Here is a 16,982-nt window from a genome sequence, read left to right as displayed (position 1 = left end):
TTAATTTGCGCAATTATTCAACAATGAATGGAAGTGAAAACATAATATACTTTGGACAATTTAGGGAACTCAGTTTACAAGAACAGATTATTGCTATACAGAAGGGAAGGCCAATCCCAATACTACCTGGTCTTACATGTATGCATGTATGCTAATTTGTAGCATGTTTCATTCAAGAAGGTGTCATTTCGTGCTGTGTTAACTTCTTTCCTCCTCTTAAGAAATATGCAGGAGCCGCCTCTGCTAAATATCATTGTTAATCGTTGACAATAGTCAAGCTGTTTCTACCAGTAATTTAACATTGACAGCTCATAAAACATTTGTAAAATACTCAGTTTTCATATTATTATAAAATAAAATAAGTATAGATTGTACCAAATTATGCCAAATTGTACCAAAATATCAACTATACGTACCAGAGTACAGACCATTTAAAATTGTACCAAATCCGTACAGTTGTACCAAAAGTGGCAACACTGGACTATATTATAACCTATATCAACCTAAAATTTCAACATAGGCCTATAACCTACACTGAAATATTCAACATATTTTTGAAATTCAATTGTCGCAAGGTTTAAATATTTACAGTGAAATGCAGATGCAATGTAAAAGCACCCTAGAAAGAACTGAAAAAGGTTCAGTATTTTTCACGTACCTAATAATTAGGTTAACCTCGTCAACTGCGACACTGAAACAACAGTGAACCGCACTTGATGGTGACGTCACGGTTGCGTATTTGAACTGTATCAAGTTTGTCGCTGACGTGACGTTAGCCTTGTCACTCATTTTACGTACAGTATGAATCGCACCTTTTTCATTGCGGAATGTGCTCAAACTGCCCTGGAAGTGTTACACATTACTGTTATTGCTGACGCATTGTCTCCAACAGTTTTTCAGTGGTGTTCAACGTGGAAATTACATACATTGATCATTTATGCAAGATACCGGTTTTTCCGAAGGGCTCTAGAACAAGGAAACTGTCAGTGAGCTCATATCGAAACCTGCCTTGAAATTTCGCTGACAAAAGGGACGTTTTGTGAGAACGCCACACACCAAAAATTAGCGAGTCAACTTCAAGGTCCTGAGATCGAAGCTGCAATGTTGCCTGATAAAGTAGCCACGCAGCAGCAATTGGGCACCCCTCATCAGCAGTAGTGGGGAGGACTGGGGGTGCTTGATACTACCGAGCAGGGACGCACAAACTCAGCGGTGAACTCCATGTTTTTCCCCTAGTGTTTTAATGGGTATTGCTAACTCGATATCTGGAACTTTCAGTTTGAACTCGCAGTTAATTTTTGGTGTAGGAGCTTTCTATAATGGGTAGATTCTGTGAGTGAAATTACAAGACAGGTTTCTATATGACCTCACTGATAATTTCCTTGTATGGCTCTTTACATGTCCCAGAAGCTATGTTATGTTATGTTTTATTTAACGACGCTCGCAACTGCAGAGGTTATATCAGCGTCGCCGGATGTGCCGAAATTTTGTCCCGCAGGAGTTCTTTTACATGCCAGTAAATCTACTGACATGAGCCTGTCACATTTAAGCACACTTAAATGCTATCGACCTGGCCCGGGATCGAACCCGCAACCTTGGGCATAGAAGGCCAGCGCTATACCAACTCGCCAACCAGGTCGACTCCCAGAAGCAGTGGCGGCTGATTGACTGAGGCAAGTGAGGCCGGGCCTCAGTCACTTGGCTTAACTGAAATCAAATTTTGTTTTTATGTAATGTATTAATTATTTGAATGAAGCATATATCGCTGTAGAAGCATTGAAAAACTTTGTGATGTAGATAGACCTGTTTTGCAGTAAAATTTGTTCCTGAGGCCAGCATCGCTCGTGCCGGGTCTGGTTCTGGATTTTCGTTTGTCTTCGCGGGCTTTTGACGTTGCGCTTTAAACGTTGTAGCTGAGGCACAATTCGTCTGGCCTGGTCAGGTTTCACACCTCTCAACCATGGGCCGGCCTCAAGGGTAGAGTGGGGTGGGAATAGGGTGACTTGTCTTCCTAAATAGACCATAAATAACAAACATTCCAGCTCTTTGGCAGGCAGAGACCCACACTATTCTCTCCTCTTATGCCTTAGTTTATGACTTAAGCGAGGGTGTTGTACTATTGTACTTTGTCTAGTGAATCTGGGCCAATGTTGTTATCTATTTCGGGAAAATATAGACAGAAACAAATGCGAGAAATAATGCTGGTGTAGTTAATTCATTGTTAGTGTCCTTTTTCGAGAAGAATTTTTTTTTATTTTAGTTGGTTATTTAACGACGCTGTATCAACTACTAGGTTATTTAGCGTCGATGAGATTGGTGATAGCGAGATGATATTTGGCGAGATGAGGCCGAGGATTCGCCAGAGATTACCTCGAGAAGAAATGATATTGAAAGAAAGGAAGTTTTAAATAAAGAGAGAGCCGACCGAGATACCTACGACATCGCTGACAATTTTTCTGACAGATAATCTTAAAACGCGAGTTTCTATTACATCCTGGTATGGGCAACATAAATGGTTAAATTGTAATGTGGTGCAAAATAAACTTCTTTGTTGGCCTTGTTTGTTGCTGTCAAAGGAAAAAAATAAAAAGAAAAGGAAGAAAGAAAGGGAAATTTCAACACATAATATGGGTTGCTTCATCACACTGAAACAATCACTGAAACTCGCAGCATAACAGCTTATTTGGTGAGTGAAATTATTATTTTCATTACTAGTAATAATAATAGACATAATAATAATAATAATAATAATAATAATAATAATAATAATAATAATAATAATAATACAGTAATAATATTAATAATATAACAACACAATATCATAAATAAACATTTTCTATCGGAGGCACTTAAACTAGTTGCATCTGGCCTCACCGAGGATTTGGATCACCGGCCGCTACTGCCCAGAAGCCAATGTTTTATTCATTCACATTCGGCTAAGCTAAGCGGTCTTAAAATATGTGTATTTTACGTCCTATCGCATTGGAACAACATAGACGCAGAGATACGTATTGTACAATACGAGGTGATATTGATAAGTCTAGTTTAACATAGAATAAATTATTGTAGACTTATGTCAAAACATTTTTGATTATTTGCCGTATGGATCCTATGGAGTTGTTCTCCTTGGGAGTAGTTTTCAGTTTCTACAACCGGTTACGACCGGTTACGAGGCTCACGAATTTTCAAAAAAAAAAAAAAAAAACGGGAAGTAAAACGGGGATAACATGGGAAAACAGTTCTCCATAATACCCATCTTTGTCCGTTTGTTCGCGAAGCTAGGCTACAACGGTGTTCCGAAATGGATGAATTGATGATCGTCTGGAAATAAGACCAGAGTCTGTTTGCAGGCAGCAGCCGTGGAGCTGAAAAACCTCCCAGGAGAACTCCATGCTGTTCAATGCGACATCACTAAGGAAGAGGACATACTGTCCGCATTCAAATGGGTCGAAAAGCACCTAGGAGGCGTTGATGTCATGGCGAACAACGCGGGCGTAGTGCATCAGGCATTTCTCTCAGGTAGGTAGTTGAATTCTGAATTCTCGTCTCTTTAATATATACAGAGTGAAGGTAACCTTTTACAATCCTTCACACACATAACGGATCATGTAATTTGGGAACGTTTTGTCAAATAATATTTTTTCATACGACCAATAGTTTTTGTAATATTTCGAGAAAACGAATTGCAATGTTGCAACGCTGTAGACAGTAGCAGTGTTTACGCGAGATCACTGCATCCCAGCATACTGAATGCCGCTCCAATCATCTATTTGGCAGGGGTTTGAGAGGATGTACACACATACCGTTTGTAAACAGTGGCGTGTGGTGATAAATAATCCTGGTGGTGCACAAATATTTATTATGATTATCATATTATTATTATTATTATTATTATTATTATTATTATTATTATTATTATTATTATTATTATTATAGGTACTAACTACTACATAACTATTAACATATGTTACGTAGGTATAGATTTACATAATTTTATTAGTCAAGAAATTGCAGTTAAACAGTTTCTATGTAGGTCCAGTAATAGCAAAGTAAAGTGTTCAATTTCTATTGCAGCACACAGTAAATAATATTGTTTTCGCTATATTGCGTTAACACAGTTCGCACGTTCACAAACATTCGATACGTGTGTCGTCTCATCAGCCTTAACTGTTAAAAAGTCAGCAGCTTTCTTTATTTCTTTGGAATCTCATCATGGGATACATCAAAATGGCTTGAAGGACTTCGTTCTGTATAGTGTTTGATGTGCTCTTAAACACTGTTCCTCTTTAAAATGTTCCTTAAGAGTGCGTCTAATTCAGAACTGAAATTGATGAGGCCAAGAAAAATACGTACTAGCGTTTAAAGATGAGTTTCCCTCTTCGTGATCTCTTAAACCCAACTCAAAAGCTCCACAAAACCGCACGCACTTATCTGTTCTTGGTAACGTTATCATTGTGAAGTGCAACAATCCAATTGAATGTTTGTTTGACCCAACACTGCTAATTTAACATTATTATTGATGTGTGCAGCTGAAGAATCGTGTTTTTTTTTTTTATTCTTTCATTCATGTGCTTCAAGTCAAATCACATCTGCAGAACGATAATCAAAATCATTTAGTTACTACGCACAGTCCTAAATTCAAACAGAAAAATAAATAAAATTCATAAAACGTACTTATTTTTGTTAATAATTAATGTTCGCCGTCGAACAACAGGCAAGGAAAACAAAATACACCGTCTTTTATATTGCAGCCGCATATTTCATTTTTCGTAAGTCCGAATGTTGAATTTTCTTCTCACTTCTCTATTACTGTTCTTCGTCACTTATAATTTTAATTAATGTGTAGGTCTAACCATCTTCTTTATTTTGATCTTTTCGTGTAAAGGTTTTATAGAAAATTACACATTTAAAAGATTTTGCACACTATTCATTGTAACCTTTATGATGGAACGAGCTTGAGAACACATCTGAAAGTGCTCCTAACGCCTCCTACGCACTCTGTACTGCCTCTCTACCATGCTCCAAAGCCTGCCAGTGAAACAGTACTACTGCGCATGCTCGAATGGAACAGTGTGCCGCAAGTGTCGAGCGGTAAACGTAAGTCCCAGGCGTCAAGAAGAACAGTACACATGCAGGTTATTTTTACATAGTATTATAATAAAGAATTATGTCGCTCACATAGTCTACTGCAGCTCATTGATATAAATGTAAAAACATGCGTTATTTGAAGAGGTGGTGCACTGCTCCTGTGCTCCTTAAGAGAAATCGCCACTGTTTGTAAACAAAAACATCTTTTGAGAATGCAGTCATATCAAAATTTATACAATCGTAACATGTTAACTACATGAATTGTGTTATTCGTATCTATGATGAAACGTTCGTTATTGTATCATTTCAGCAATAAATTTAGCACGAACAAACACGTAGTTTCCGTTACATTTTAAGGCAATTTCATCAATAATACAGTAGAATGAAAAATTATGCATAAAACAAAATTAATCCCTTAAATACAGTATTATTTCACATTGAGGACCATACAGTTGATGTCACTCCAACTCAATTACAGTACAATGTTTGGAAGAAAGAAACAAGTTTGAAACTAAATGAAAATGATACACATTACTGTGAGGTACACCATTCTCTACAATCTCTTTTAAAGGTATTGTTCAAAGTGTCCACCAGTTGCGTGTATACAGCTTTCACACTCTGATCCAGTTATGTCACGGTATAAGCGAGCAACTGCAGCGGCAATGTGACCAGTTTTGCCATAAATTAATGACATGTCCAGATACTCACGATTAGAAGACTGTGGCATCTTCATAATGTCGAAAATCTCCTCTCACTATCAATGTTTGAGACACAACCACACATTCGAAGACACTGCTGTGATCCTCTTCTGACTCAGAGAACTTATAAATTAGAAGTATACCGGTATGCAAACTGTTCCGTCTCTGCAAGAACGTTGTATTTTTAACTTTTTAATTTTAGTAGGTTATTTTAGGACGCTTTATCAACATCTAGGTTATTTAGCGTCGTCTGAATGAGATGAAGATGATAATGCCAGTGAAATGAGTCCGGGTTCCAGCACCGAAAGTTACCCAGCATTTGCTCGTATTGGGTTCAGGGAAAACCCCGGAAAAACCTCAAATAGGTAACTTGCCCCGACCGGGAATCGAACGCGGGCCACCTGGTTTCGCGGCCAGACGCGTTAACCGTTACTCCACAGGTGTGGACAAGAACGTTGTAAGATCGTCGTTTACAGTTGACGCAAAGCTTCAAAAGACAGCCAAATTTTTTTTTTTTTTTTATTTAAAAGGTTTATCTATTTGTTTTCGCGAATATTTCGTGAACAAAAAGAAAAAAAATCATGTTTCAAGAACCGGTACTAATTTCGTGACTAAAGCTTTTCGTTGAAATTATTAGATCTTGCGCAATTTCGCGATTATTCGTCATTCATTTTCTAGATTACCTTCGTAAAATTTATGTTTTTTTTTGCGAATAAAATTAAGTTTTCAATCATTTCGCGTATTTCGTTAATTCAAAAAAAAAAAAAAAAATCACAAAATCACATACCCCTACCTATGGGATATACATTCCGCATTCCAAAACTGCAGTTGTGCAGTGTATTTAAGATAAGTTTAATAATGCAAAAAATAATTTTTCCGAATTATTTGAATCCCCAAGAAAATTGGTCACAAGCTGCCAATGCCCCAGGTTACTCATGGGTTAATATAAGTGACCCATGGTTATATTTTGATGCGACTTTTTACAGTTATTTGTATGAAATGACACTGCTTACACGACGAGTAAGATTTATTTATACTTAGATATATTTTTATAAATAAAAACACTAAGATTACTTATTCACGAAATGAAATTCTCTAAATTGAGTATTTGCAGCAATATAATGTACTGTCTGTAAAATAAAATAATTTAGTTTACTATAGTCCCGACGCTGTTATTTCCGGCGTGACTCCGCCTCTTTGCTTACGTCTTAGAAAGTGAAGGCTCTATAAAGTCTAAGTAGGTAGTATCGTTCGCCATTTTTGTCCTTACGTTGCCGAGCTACCATACGAGGAATTTATTTGCCACACCGTTAAACATTATCATGTCGTAGCTCCTATGATAATAAATCGAACGCAATGTAATTCAGCAAATAATTGAGCGGCAAATAACGTCTTCGTGTGCTTTCTGCGAACGCCAACGAAAGAGCTAAAATGGCGGGCGATTATATTAAGTATTTATCGAGCCTTAAGAAATGAATCAGCGAATCACAAGACGCACACGTTTAAATGTAGCCGACCTGCAAAGCAATTGGCTGCCGGAAATTAGAGCGACGGGACTATAGAGTTTTCTACTGATGTCACACATTTGGTATAATCGTAGTTCATTGTTGCAGATGGGGATACATCAGAATGGCGCCAGATGCTGGACGTCAATATTCTGGGTCTTAGCATCTGCACCCGAGAAGCTATACGCTCTATGAAAAAGCGCGGTGTCACAGACGGACATATCGTACACATTAACAGGTACCTGTCGTCATTATTAAGCAAAATACTGTAACGTTTTTCTTACCAAGCCAAGAAAAATATTAGACACTTCTGAAGTCAAGAAAACTTTTGGAAAACTTAATTATTGATAAATTATGGTTTTCTACCACAGAATAATCGTTGATTCAAACTTTTCATGCACAGTTGTGCGGAATTATTGTTTATGCTCGACCATGCCGAAATGTAGTAATTATACACCTGGTAGCAGTCCTTTAATGCATGTCATTAAAGTACAGGTGTTTTCAGCCAATGACAACTCAGCTTACAGATGTTCAGCCAATGACAAGTCAGCTTTGTACCGTTATAAAACCGCAAGTATCGATTATTCTCGGATATGCAATCGAAATAGAATTAGCGAAAAGTCACGGAGGCTGGAAATCCAATACTGTCGCAGAAGGTTATGTTCTGTTACTATAATAATTAGCGTTAATTGTAAATAATATTAAAATAAATTCAATTTGTCATCTCGTTTTTCAATGTCGAATTCAATAATCAAGGTTATACCAAGTTTAACGGGATTACATCAAGGTCAATGACATTATTGTTCCTCGGAAAAAATCAATACTTTCGCGTCTGCGCACATCTCACAATTCACGACCTAGAACAAGGTCACTTCCGATCTTGTCAGATACACATAAAATGTATACATCTAAATACTGTAATTTCAAGTTAGAAATATGGTCGAGCATAAAAAGTCGTATGAAACTCTCCTATAATGGTAATTAAGAAGCTCGTATGAAAATTATGAAACTCGCTTGCGCTCGTTTCATAAACATCCATACTCGCTTCTTAATTACTATTATTATAGGCTCGTTGCATAATGTACTATTACAGGCCTATGTAGTTGCCGTGTGCAGAACGAGTAACATTGGCAATTTCAACGAAATGGAGGTATGAATAGTTTTCACGCTCACATATTAGGACACATGCTTATTATTCTGTAAACCTGTACTGACTACAATAAATAACACTGATATGCATTTCAAAAAATGTTTTCTGTTACAAGAGAAAAAATTACTGATTCTAGTTAACCGAAGTGCCCTGAATCCGAATCTGTAATCATATTTTCTGTAACACGTCAGATTTTTCTGTAATTTTGAAAATAAAAATGAAAGGACGTCAAAATTGGCAAAGTTCATGATCAAAATAAAAAATGTAATGCTTTAATCTAATTTATACGATTGCTTTTAGGTACTGAAGGTTGTTGAATCCGAGCCTGTGTTCAGATTTTCTGTGTCACGCCATGTTTTTCTGTAATTTTTGGAAATAATAACGAAACATTTCAAAATTTAAACAAGAATTTTTTAAAAACGTCAAATGAAGTATACTATTTTTTTAAATATTTTAAAGTCGTTGTATAGCATTCTAGAGTACAAAATTAATTATTAAACCTTGAATTATTAATAAAAATAACCGGAATACTATGTTATTATATTGTGGGTGCTATGCATAGACATTTCGCTAGCCCGTGCTACAAGCGTGCTAAACTAGCCCCGGCTATCGAATGATTACTTGTACAGGATTCATATCATATCGCTAACACTGGTTTATGAATATGAAAAACGTCAGTTCGCTGATCATCCACCGCAAGCTAAGAATGTCTATGAATATGGCCCACGTGTAACTGATGACAAAACAGGAAGACATAAATAAAAACGGTTATGAAAGTAGAATGCATTATGCAGGTAACCAACACATCTCTGCGGATGATCACCAGATTCATTATCTGTTTTTGGAATTCTGCTCTTTGGCGGTGCACTTCAACAGAAAGTGATTTTATTGCACCACTTATGAGGCTTTCTTTTCACAAAATAAATACACATTTAAGGCTTATACCTACCAGTTTCAAGAAAAGGCATATGAATAAATGTAGAAATGAAGTGATTTTTTTTTTCAAGTTTCCTAGCAATATTAAGCAAGAAAAATAAAATTTAGAGATACTTTGTTCATAAATTTTAATTTACGTTGTTTTATAATATTTTAATGATTCCATTATGTCTAAATTACCAGCTTTAACGTAATAATAATAATAATAATAATAATAATAATAATAATAATAATAATAATAATAATAATAATAAATCTAAGGATATATCTGCAATGCTTGGGAAAAGTGGCATAAGTCAGTTTCCACAAACATTTTTTATTAATTTATTGATAATCGATTGAATGGCGATCTTACTCGTGTTAATTATGTAAGCATGTGTGGCTTACAGCTGTTTCGGTGTTGCTTGACACCATCCTCAGAGCCTACAAGTGTCAAGTAACATCGAAACAGCTGTAAGCCACACATGCGTACATAATTAACACGAGTAAGATCGCAATTCAATCAATTATTTACAGCGGTGGTTCCTCCATATGAGCACAGGAGCACGTGAACACCTTAAAAACCAACAATAATCATACGTATTACTGTATTAATATTATTACATCTATTACTTTCCAATGTGCAATGACGTTCCTAAATTTTTCGTCTCAAGAGAATGTCCCGTTCGTGTGTCTTTAAATCTTCATTGGACAGGTTGACAGCAGCTCGCACAATTTTTCTCTAGCAGGGTGGAATAGCCTGAGGCGAGAATATTTTCTGGTTTGTTACAATGGTTACAATAGCTCTGGCTCGCACATGTCTTAACGTGCTAATGACAGAGAAAGAGAGATGCTCTATCTCTCTTGGGTCTGGCACCCTGTTCCTTTCTCCCTCTTTTTCGTTTTCTCTCTTTACTCTTTCTTTTCAAAATACCGTTACGCACTGGGGCTGATTCTGTTGTCTTTTGTTCAGCAAAGTAAGGAAAATACAAGCTGTATTGGTGCGTATTGAAAGTTGAAACAGTAACCATGGATAAATGTATAATTATCCATGCAGTAACACTTGAAGTTCGGAGACGGACGTGTTTGAAATTGTGAGTGTGTTAAATTAAAAGAGGATTAAAACATTCCTCTGTAACACGAGGACAGAAGACCGATTAAGCACAATGGCTATGTTGGCAATGGAAAAAAAAACTTGTTAACAACATTAGAAACTTCAATAATAAAGTTATTGATAAGTTTGCGTCTCTCAAAACTAGGCGCATGGAGTTTCTTTACAAATAAATTTAGATCTTCAACACCATCTACAACAGCAGTAAAGGTGAGTCCTATGAATTAATTTTACTCTACTCTTGTTTAATGGTTTTAATTTTGGTTTATATGCGTAGATTTGGTAAATGCATATTAGAACTCGTTTATCTCAGACGTGTGACTCAGCTATATGAGAATATATTAGTGTGTTCATTACCAATATCTTTTTTTGTGAACACCCATCAAAGAAAGGCACGAGCCGCCACTGATTATTTATATTCAAGTGTTAAAGTAGTGTACGAAAGATTCAACATGGATAATTTATTGACAACTTACGGAAAATCTGCTCGCTTGGGAAAACAGACATAAATATTTCTCCCATTACAATAATTCATACAGAAGAAAATCAAATCGACGTGAACCAGTGTGAAGACAGTTTTCTTCCTTCTCCTGTAAAATTAACATTTTTGACTTGTGGCACTTTTCCCCGAGCACTACAGATATACTAATTTCAGTATTTATACATTTTCATGAATTTCGAAAAAAAAAAAAAAAAAAAACGTTATTTTTGGAAAATTGGACGTGATGAAACGAAATGGCCTTTGTAATTATCCATAACAAGGAACTGTAGCAAAATGGTTGCATACCAGTGATAATTGGAACTAATCACTGATCTGATATTTAACATAATCTAAGGTAATCATATGATCAACAGATGAATAATTATTGTAGTTATTGTTCACTATGCTAAAGACTAGCAAAATGCAGACGTTCTTGACTAAAACAAGTCATTCATTGCTTCCATCACATTATTATCATCCCCGAATCTCCTTCTTTCAAGTCCTATTTGAGATTTGGAAATAAAAATTTGTGTAACAGAGCCAAATCTTGTAAACAGAATGGATTAGACAATAGTTCAAACTCACAGTCTTACAAAGTCACTTGAGTTGCAAACATTCTGTTAAGAGTGACTCTTTTATTCAGCTTTCCTCATCTCTTGAGCTTCAGCTCTTCTTGCTGTTATCTGGGACATTCAAGGCACCCACATTGCAATTACTTTCTTCATTCCTAATTCGTTTACCAAAATACTGTGCACATTGTGGTAAGAGAAGCCTGTTTCCTCTCTGTATATCCCTGATGGTGACTCGTCGATCTTGCAGCACTAAATTATGCCCTTTTGATGTTTTCTGGTGTTGTGACAGTTCTCGAAGTCCACACCTGTGGAGTAACAGTTAGCGTATCTGACCTCGAAACCAGGTGGCCCAGGTTCGAATCCTGGTCGGGGAAAGTTACCTGTTTGAGGTTTTTTACTGTGGTTTTCCCTCAACCCAATATGAGCAACTGCTGGGTAACTATCAGAGCTGGACCCCAGACTCATTTCACCGGCATTAACACTATTTCATTCAGACGTTAAATAACCTAAGATGTTGATACAGCGTCGTAAAATAACCCACTATAACAACAGTTCTCGAAGGGCCACCACCATGTTCATCTTCATATGATGCTCTCCCACATTTAAAAATTCAACACCACCTTTTTACTATACTATAAGATACAGTATATTCTCAAAAGACATCAGTCATATTTTGGTGAATTTGACATGGAGATATTCCCTTCTTTTATAGGTATGTATTCACAGGTCTTTGCTCGCCAGGCTACATTTCTCTACTGACAGCACCTCTGGTCACTTGAACACTTGTTGCAAGCCAACATGGACATGTACAGACTTGCAACTTGGCATGTAGCTATAATACATTTCAGTCATTTGTATGCCGCAAAATAGAAATTTTAGTTCAACTAGAAATATGTCAGGGCTAGCATAGAGATCAACCCTCGTATTTAGAAACCCAACTAGCATGAAATAATATAACCACAGTCTAGTATATAGAGTCGCGAAGCTCAATACGTAGTAACTATGCAAACATTAGATAGTTGCTCACCACTAGGATCGCTAATATTGCCTCATTACAGGCAATGCAAAATAGTACCGTCACAGTCAATTGTTTCTAGTACCCTCAAAACTCAAGCTTCGTGACTGTATATAGTAGACTGTGATATAACTACAGACTTGAAAATTTCCGTCAATAATAAGAAATGATAATCTAATGACTGAAAATATTACTGGTCACGAAATTAACTGTCATAGATGGTGCTAAAAATGTATCAACTCTCTCTCCTCACCTCATATGTTAAAACTTAACTTACCGACTAACAACTTCTTTGAAAAACTTACATTATTCTGTACTCCAGTATTGCAGGTCACGGTTTACCCCAGAGCACCACAATGTTCTACATGTATGGGGCAACAAAAAATGCAGTTACCAATTTGGCAGAAGGCTTGCGTCGGGAACTAGTCAAGAGTAACTCCAAAATTCGAGTCACAGTAAGTACAATTCGAAAAGAAGTGCCTTATGTTAGTAATTTATATGTACAGCTAACATAACCTCAATTGTTTTATACAGAGCATCAGTCCTGGATTAGTACGCACAGAAATTATGGATGTTGCTCACTTACACACCTTCACGGCCAGTGACATTTTTGAGAATCCTCATCTCGAACCTCTGGACATTTCAGATGCTGTGATATACGTGCTAGGCACACCACCACATGTCCAGGTACAGTATCTACAATTAGTACAGATCACGCGAACTTGGTAAATTCAAATTTTCTTTCTCATGAATTTATTTTTCTTTCTTTCTTTCTTTCTTTCTTCTTCCTACTTTTATGGATTTTTCAATGTTTCTCGACAAAGAACCCTTCTGTTCCACAAACGTCTTTTTACTGTCTCCACTCCAGACAGAATTGCCCATTCCTTTTCATTACCTAGATGTGAAAAGCATTGGAATTTTTACTCTGCTGGTAAAGCATTATAAAATATTATGTGTCAAAATCAGATTTTACATCAGTCTTTATTTGAAAAGAGGAAGTAGATAAAGAAAACACCATATTTTATAATACTTATTAATAAGGGGCGGATGTTGATGAAAAATCTTATTTTTCACATTAGGATGATGCCTATTAATATAGAAATCCTTTCTATGTTATTATCAAAGAAAATAATTTTTATGTTGAATTTTTTGAATAGGCCATTTTTATATTTTTTTCGGCATTTTTTGGTTATTTTTAATACTTTGAAGAACTTTCAGATCATTAGGAATGCATTTTATTTTCTTCTTTACCAATAGGTCTGTTAAAGCATTTTCTAAGCAAATAGGTAAGTAGTAATTACCTACTGAATAAGTTAATGACAGTGAAGTTTGAGTTTTGTAGTTTGGGCAGACTCTAAAGTCCATCCCTCATTCCACTGAAGGCTTCACTTCACACAACGGAAGTAATATAAAATGCTTGACAGCAGCTTAGTTTAAGTGAGAGCTTTGACCGCTACTGTTCTTTTGTAGATACCAGGGTGTCTTTAGAATTTATGTTTGGAAGGAGGGAAACTTTCACCATATCCTGGACAGGACACAATTTGTTTTATCGTTCACACTCCCTCATCTGGTAGATCTGATAACAAAGTGAAGCACAGGAGGAGGGGACAGAGAATGAAGGCACTGACATGGACCACTCCTGATTGAAACACATTGTAAACTCTCATTAAAATCTATAGTTTTCCCTTAAAACCCTCATTTTGTTGCATGTTCTTTTCCTTTATCTTAGCCAAATTCCAGGAAGTTGCCTCCTCTCTCCGAGATTTGCAGGGCAGTCATTGAAACAAGGTGACTAATTTTTAAGAAGTTTGCGAGTACGGTGAATAATATTTAAATGTCAATTTCTTTTAATTTTATGTCATTTTTCCATTAGTTAAAGGGCATTTTAATGATCATTTTAAGTAGATTTTTAGGTCATAAACATCCACACCCTACTTATTAACAATGAAATAAAGTTCAATCCAATCTTGTTTCTTCAGTAAGTTGCTAATGCTTTCATTCAAATTGATATCCAATTTCCTTCATTACATCATTTACTTTCGCCTTCCTAAACTTCTATGTTAACTAAAATTGAATTAGCCTTTATTTATCGTAATTTAGTTTAATTCAGTATTATTTCACTTCCTTACATAATCTTGAACCAACCTCTTCCTTTTTCAAACAAATCCTCCACTACTCAGTTTTCATTTGCAACTACACTGAAGTTTAAATAAAATTATCGTTGTCTTCAATGATCATTATTCCTATTGTTATTTAATAATGTACCTTTAAATTCGATTTTATCGTAAAAATTCTACCATTTATTTTTTCTAGATCACATACTGATAAATTTCCATAATTTAAAGTAAAATGCATATAGCTATTATATAAGTGACAGTTTTCAGTCATGTTTATTGCACATTAGTTTCATTGCTTTGGTTTTGTTGCAAGTATTTTATTCCTGTATGGTATCACATTCTGTAGCATTCTGTAGGCCCTTTGACCTTGTGGCATTGGCATTTCAGAACATGTTAGCTCAATGTCAAAGTCTGTAAACTTACATGATGTCACCAAGACATGTGATTCGATGTTTAATGAATTTTACAGAATGTATTATGCTTATCTGTTAGTCCTTTAAGAAATATACTGGCACATCAATGTGATGGTGTTAAAGTTTACATTTCTTGTAATATCATACATCATTAAAAAAAATATATGTTTATTTGTGACTAGATTTTTATTTCTGGAATGAACTGTCACTATAATTTCTTACATAAATGATTCAATTATCATCGTTTTAATAACCATCATGGTTTTGTGGAAAGAAATGACGATAATAACCTAAACTCCACTATATGTTCTTTCCATTATTTTCCTGTTTAGTGCAAATATCAAATTGATTAGATGATTTATGTTACAGGTTCATGAACTGACAATTATCCCAACTGGACAGAAATTCTAAGAACTTCTTTCAATGACAAAGTCTACATTTTTGCTAAAAATGTAGTAACTTATATGAAATTACGAACAATTTATTCCATATGAAAGTTTCTAATATTCCCTTAATCTCGTTCATATTTGCTGACATTAAAATGTGTTTCATTTCTTATTATAGTTTCAAATTCAAACTGTTTTAAAAACTGAGATGTGAATTCCATTTCGAACTGAAACAGAAACATCTAACACTAGGTCAATCTCACAATGGATTGTTAGTCAACATATGATCATGGTGATAGTAAAATATTTACTTACAAGAAGCATATCAGAAGTAACGTCAAGAAAATCTCACAAATCCTCAAAGAGGAGCACTGAACCTTTACTGCTTAAGAAAATTCACTTAATTTCCAATGTATGCAACCATAAGCATAAAGTATGTTACTGTGCATTGTAAGATACAGTATAACTCCCTTTTACTTAATTATATGAGATAATAAAAACAGCAAATTATACAGTGTAATAACTTTATTAAGATCCTTTCATGCATGTGTATGTATCATTTCCAAAGAATTCCCATTCATTACTTGTTACCTGTGGCTTATTTCATCCAGGAACCTAATGATTGTAGTTCTAGGGCAGTGGCGATTCCTCCATGAAGGATATGAGGATGATCCTACAGTTTAATTTCGTGCCTCCGAGGATAGAAAACATTTTAATTACAGATTTTGATTTTTAATGCGTCCCGACATAATAATTTTCTTCAAACTTCCACTTTCTGTCGTGAGTTGTCGCCACTGCATATCTCAGATCTTAGAAATACTTTCCGAGGAACCATCCAAATATCTTACAGCAAACAGTTTTTTTCTAGCAGTGAAGTTAAGGACAGGGGAGGATGCGGAGGATAGGGTGTGGCTTAACTTTAACCGCGTTTGAAGATGTGACCATATATCCTAATACTACGACCCTTCTTTCTGGGTGGTGGAGACCTTGTCAGAGACTACAGTACGAATTTTCAAGTGCCCTTGCAGCCTCCTTAAATGCAGTTCATTGGTCATTTTAAAGGAACAGAATAAACGAAATAATAAATAATTTAAAATGCTCTAATATAAAAATAAAATGAATAAAAACCAAAACTACATAAAAATAAATAAAATAAGCTATAATAAAAGACAAGAATTGACAGGACTTTCAGACGACACAATTGCCGAAAGAATATCTGAAGTTGTATTTCATCATTTAGAAGAATTTAACTGTAGCAAGAAATTAATTGCATATGCTCTATTATTATTATTATTATTATTATTATTATTATTATTATTATTATTATTACTGGCTTTTAAGGAACCCGGAGGTTCATTGCCACTCTCACATAAGCCCACCATTGGTCCCTATCCTGAGCAAGATTAAACCAGTCTCCATCATATCCTACCTCCCTCAAATCCATTTTAATATTATCTTCCCATCTACGTCTCGGCCTCCCCAAAAGTCTTTTTCCCTCCAGTCTCCCAACTAACACTCTATATGCATTTCT

At 35.5% G+C, this 16,982-nt stretch overlaps 1 protein-coding gene across 1 annotated transcript in view; it reads left to right on the top strand.

Moving 5' to 3' along the window:
- LOC138701929 (farnesol dehydrogenase-like) overlaps positions 1–15,963 on the top strand; it is a 31,048-nt gene extending 15,085 nt beyond the window's left edge. The window contains exons 2-6 of the mRNA XM_069829299.1: positions 3,351–3,519; positions 7,400–7,529; positions 12,858–12,990; positions 13,070–13,222; positions 15,435–15,963. Coding sequence (XP_069685400.1) covers positions 3,351–3,519; positions 7,400–7,529; positions 12,858–12,990; positions 13,070–13,222; positions 15,435–15,476 — 627 coding nt within the window. The 3' untranslated portion in view covers positions 15,477–15,963. The remainder of the gene's footprint in view (positions 1–3,350; positions 3,520–7,399; positions 7,530–12,857; positions 12,991–13,069; positions 13,223–15,434) is intronic.
- The last annotated feature ends 1,019 nt before the right edge of the window (positions 15,964–16,982 follow it).

The sequence above is a fragment of the Periplaneta americana genome, chromosome 6, assembly GCF_040183065.1.
Source record: "Periplaneta americana isolate PAMFEO1 chromosome 6, P.americana_PAMFEO1_priV1, whole genome shotgun sequence".
Taxonomy (NCBI): Eukaryota; Metazoa; Arthropoda; class Insecta; order Blattodea; family Blattidae; genus Periplaneta; species Periplaneta americana.
Note: the sequence above shows the minus strand (reverse complement) of the source record. Positions and strands in the feature narration are given on the sequence as shown.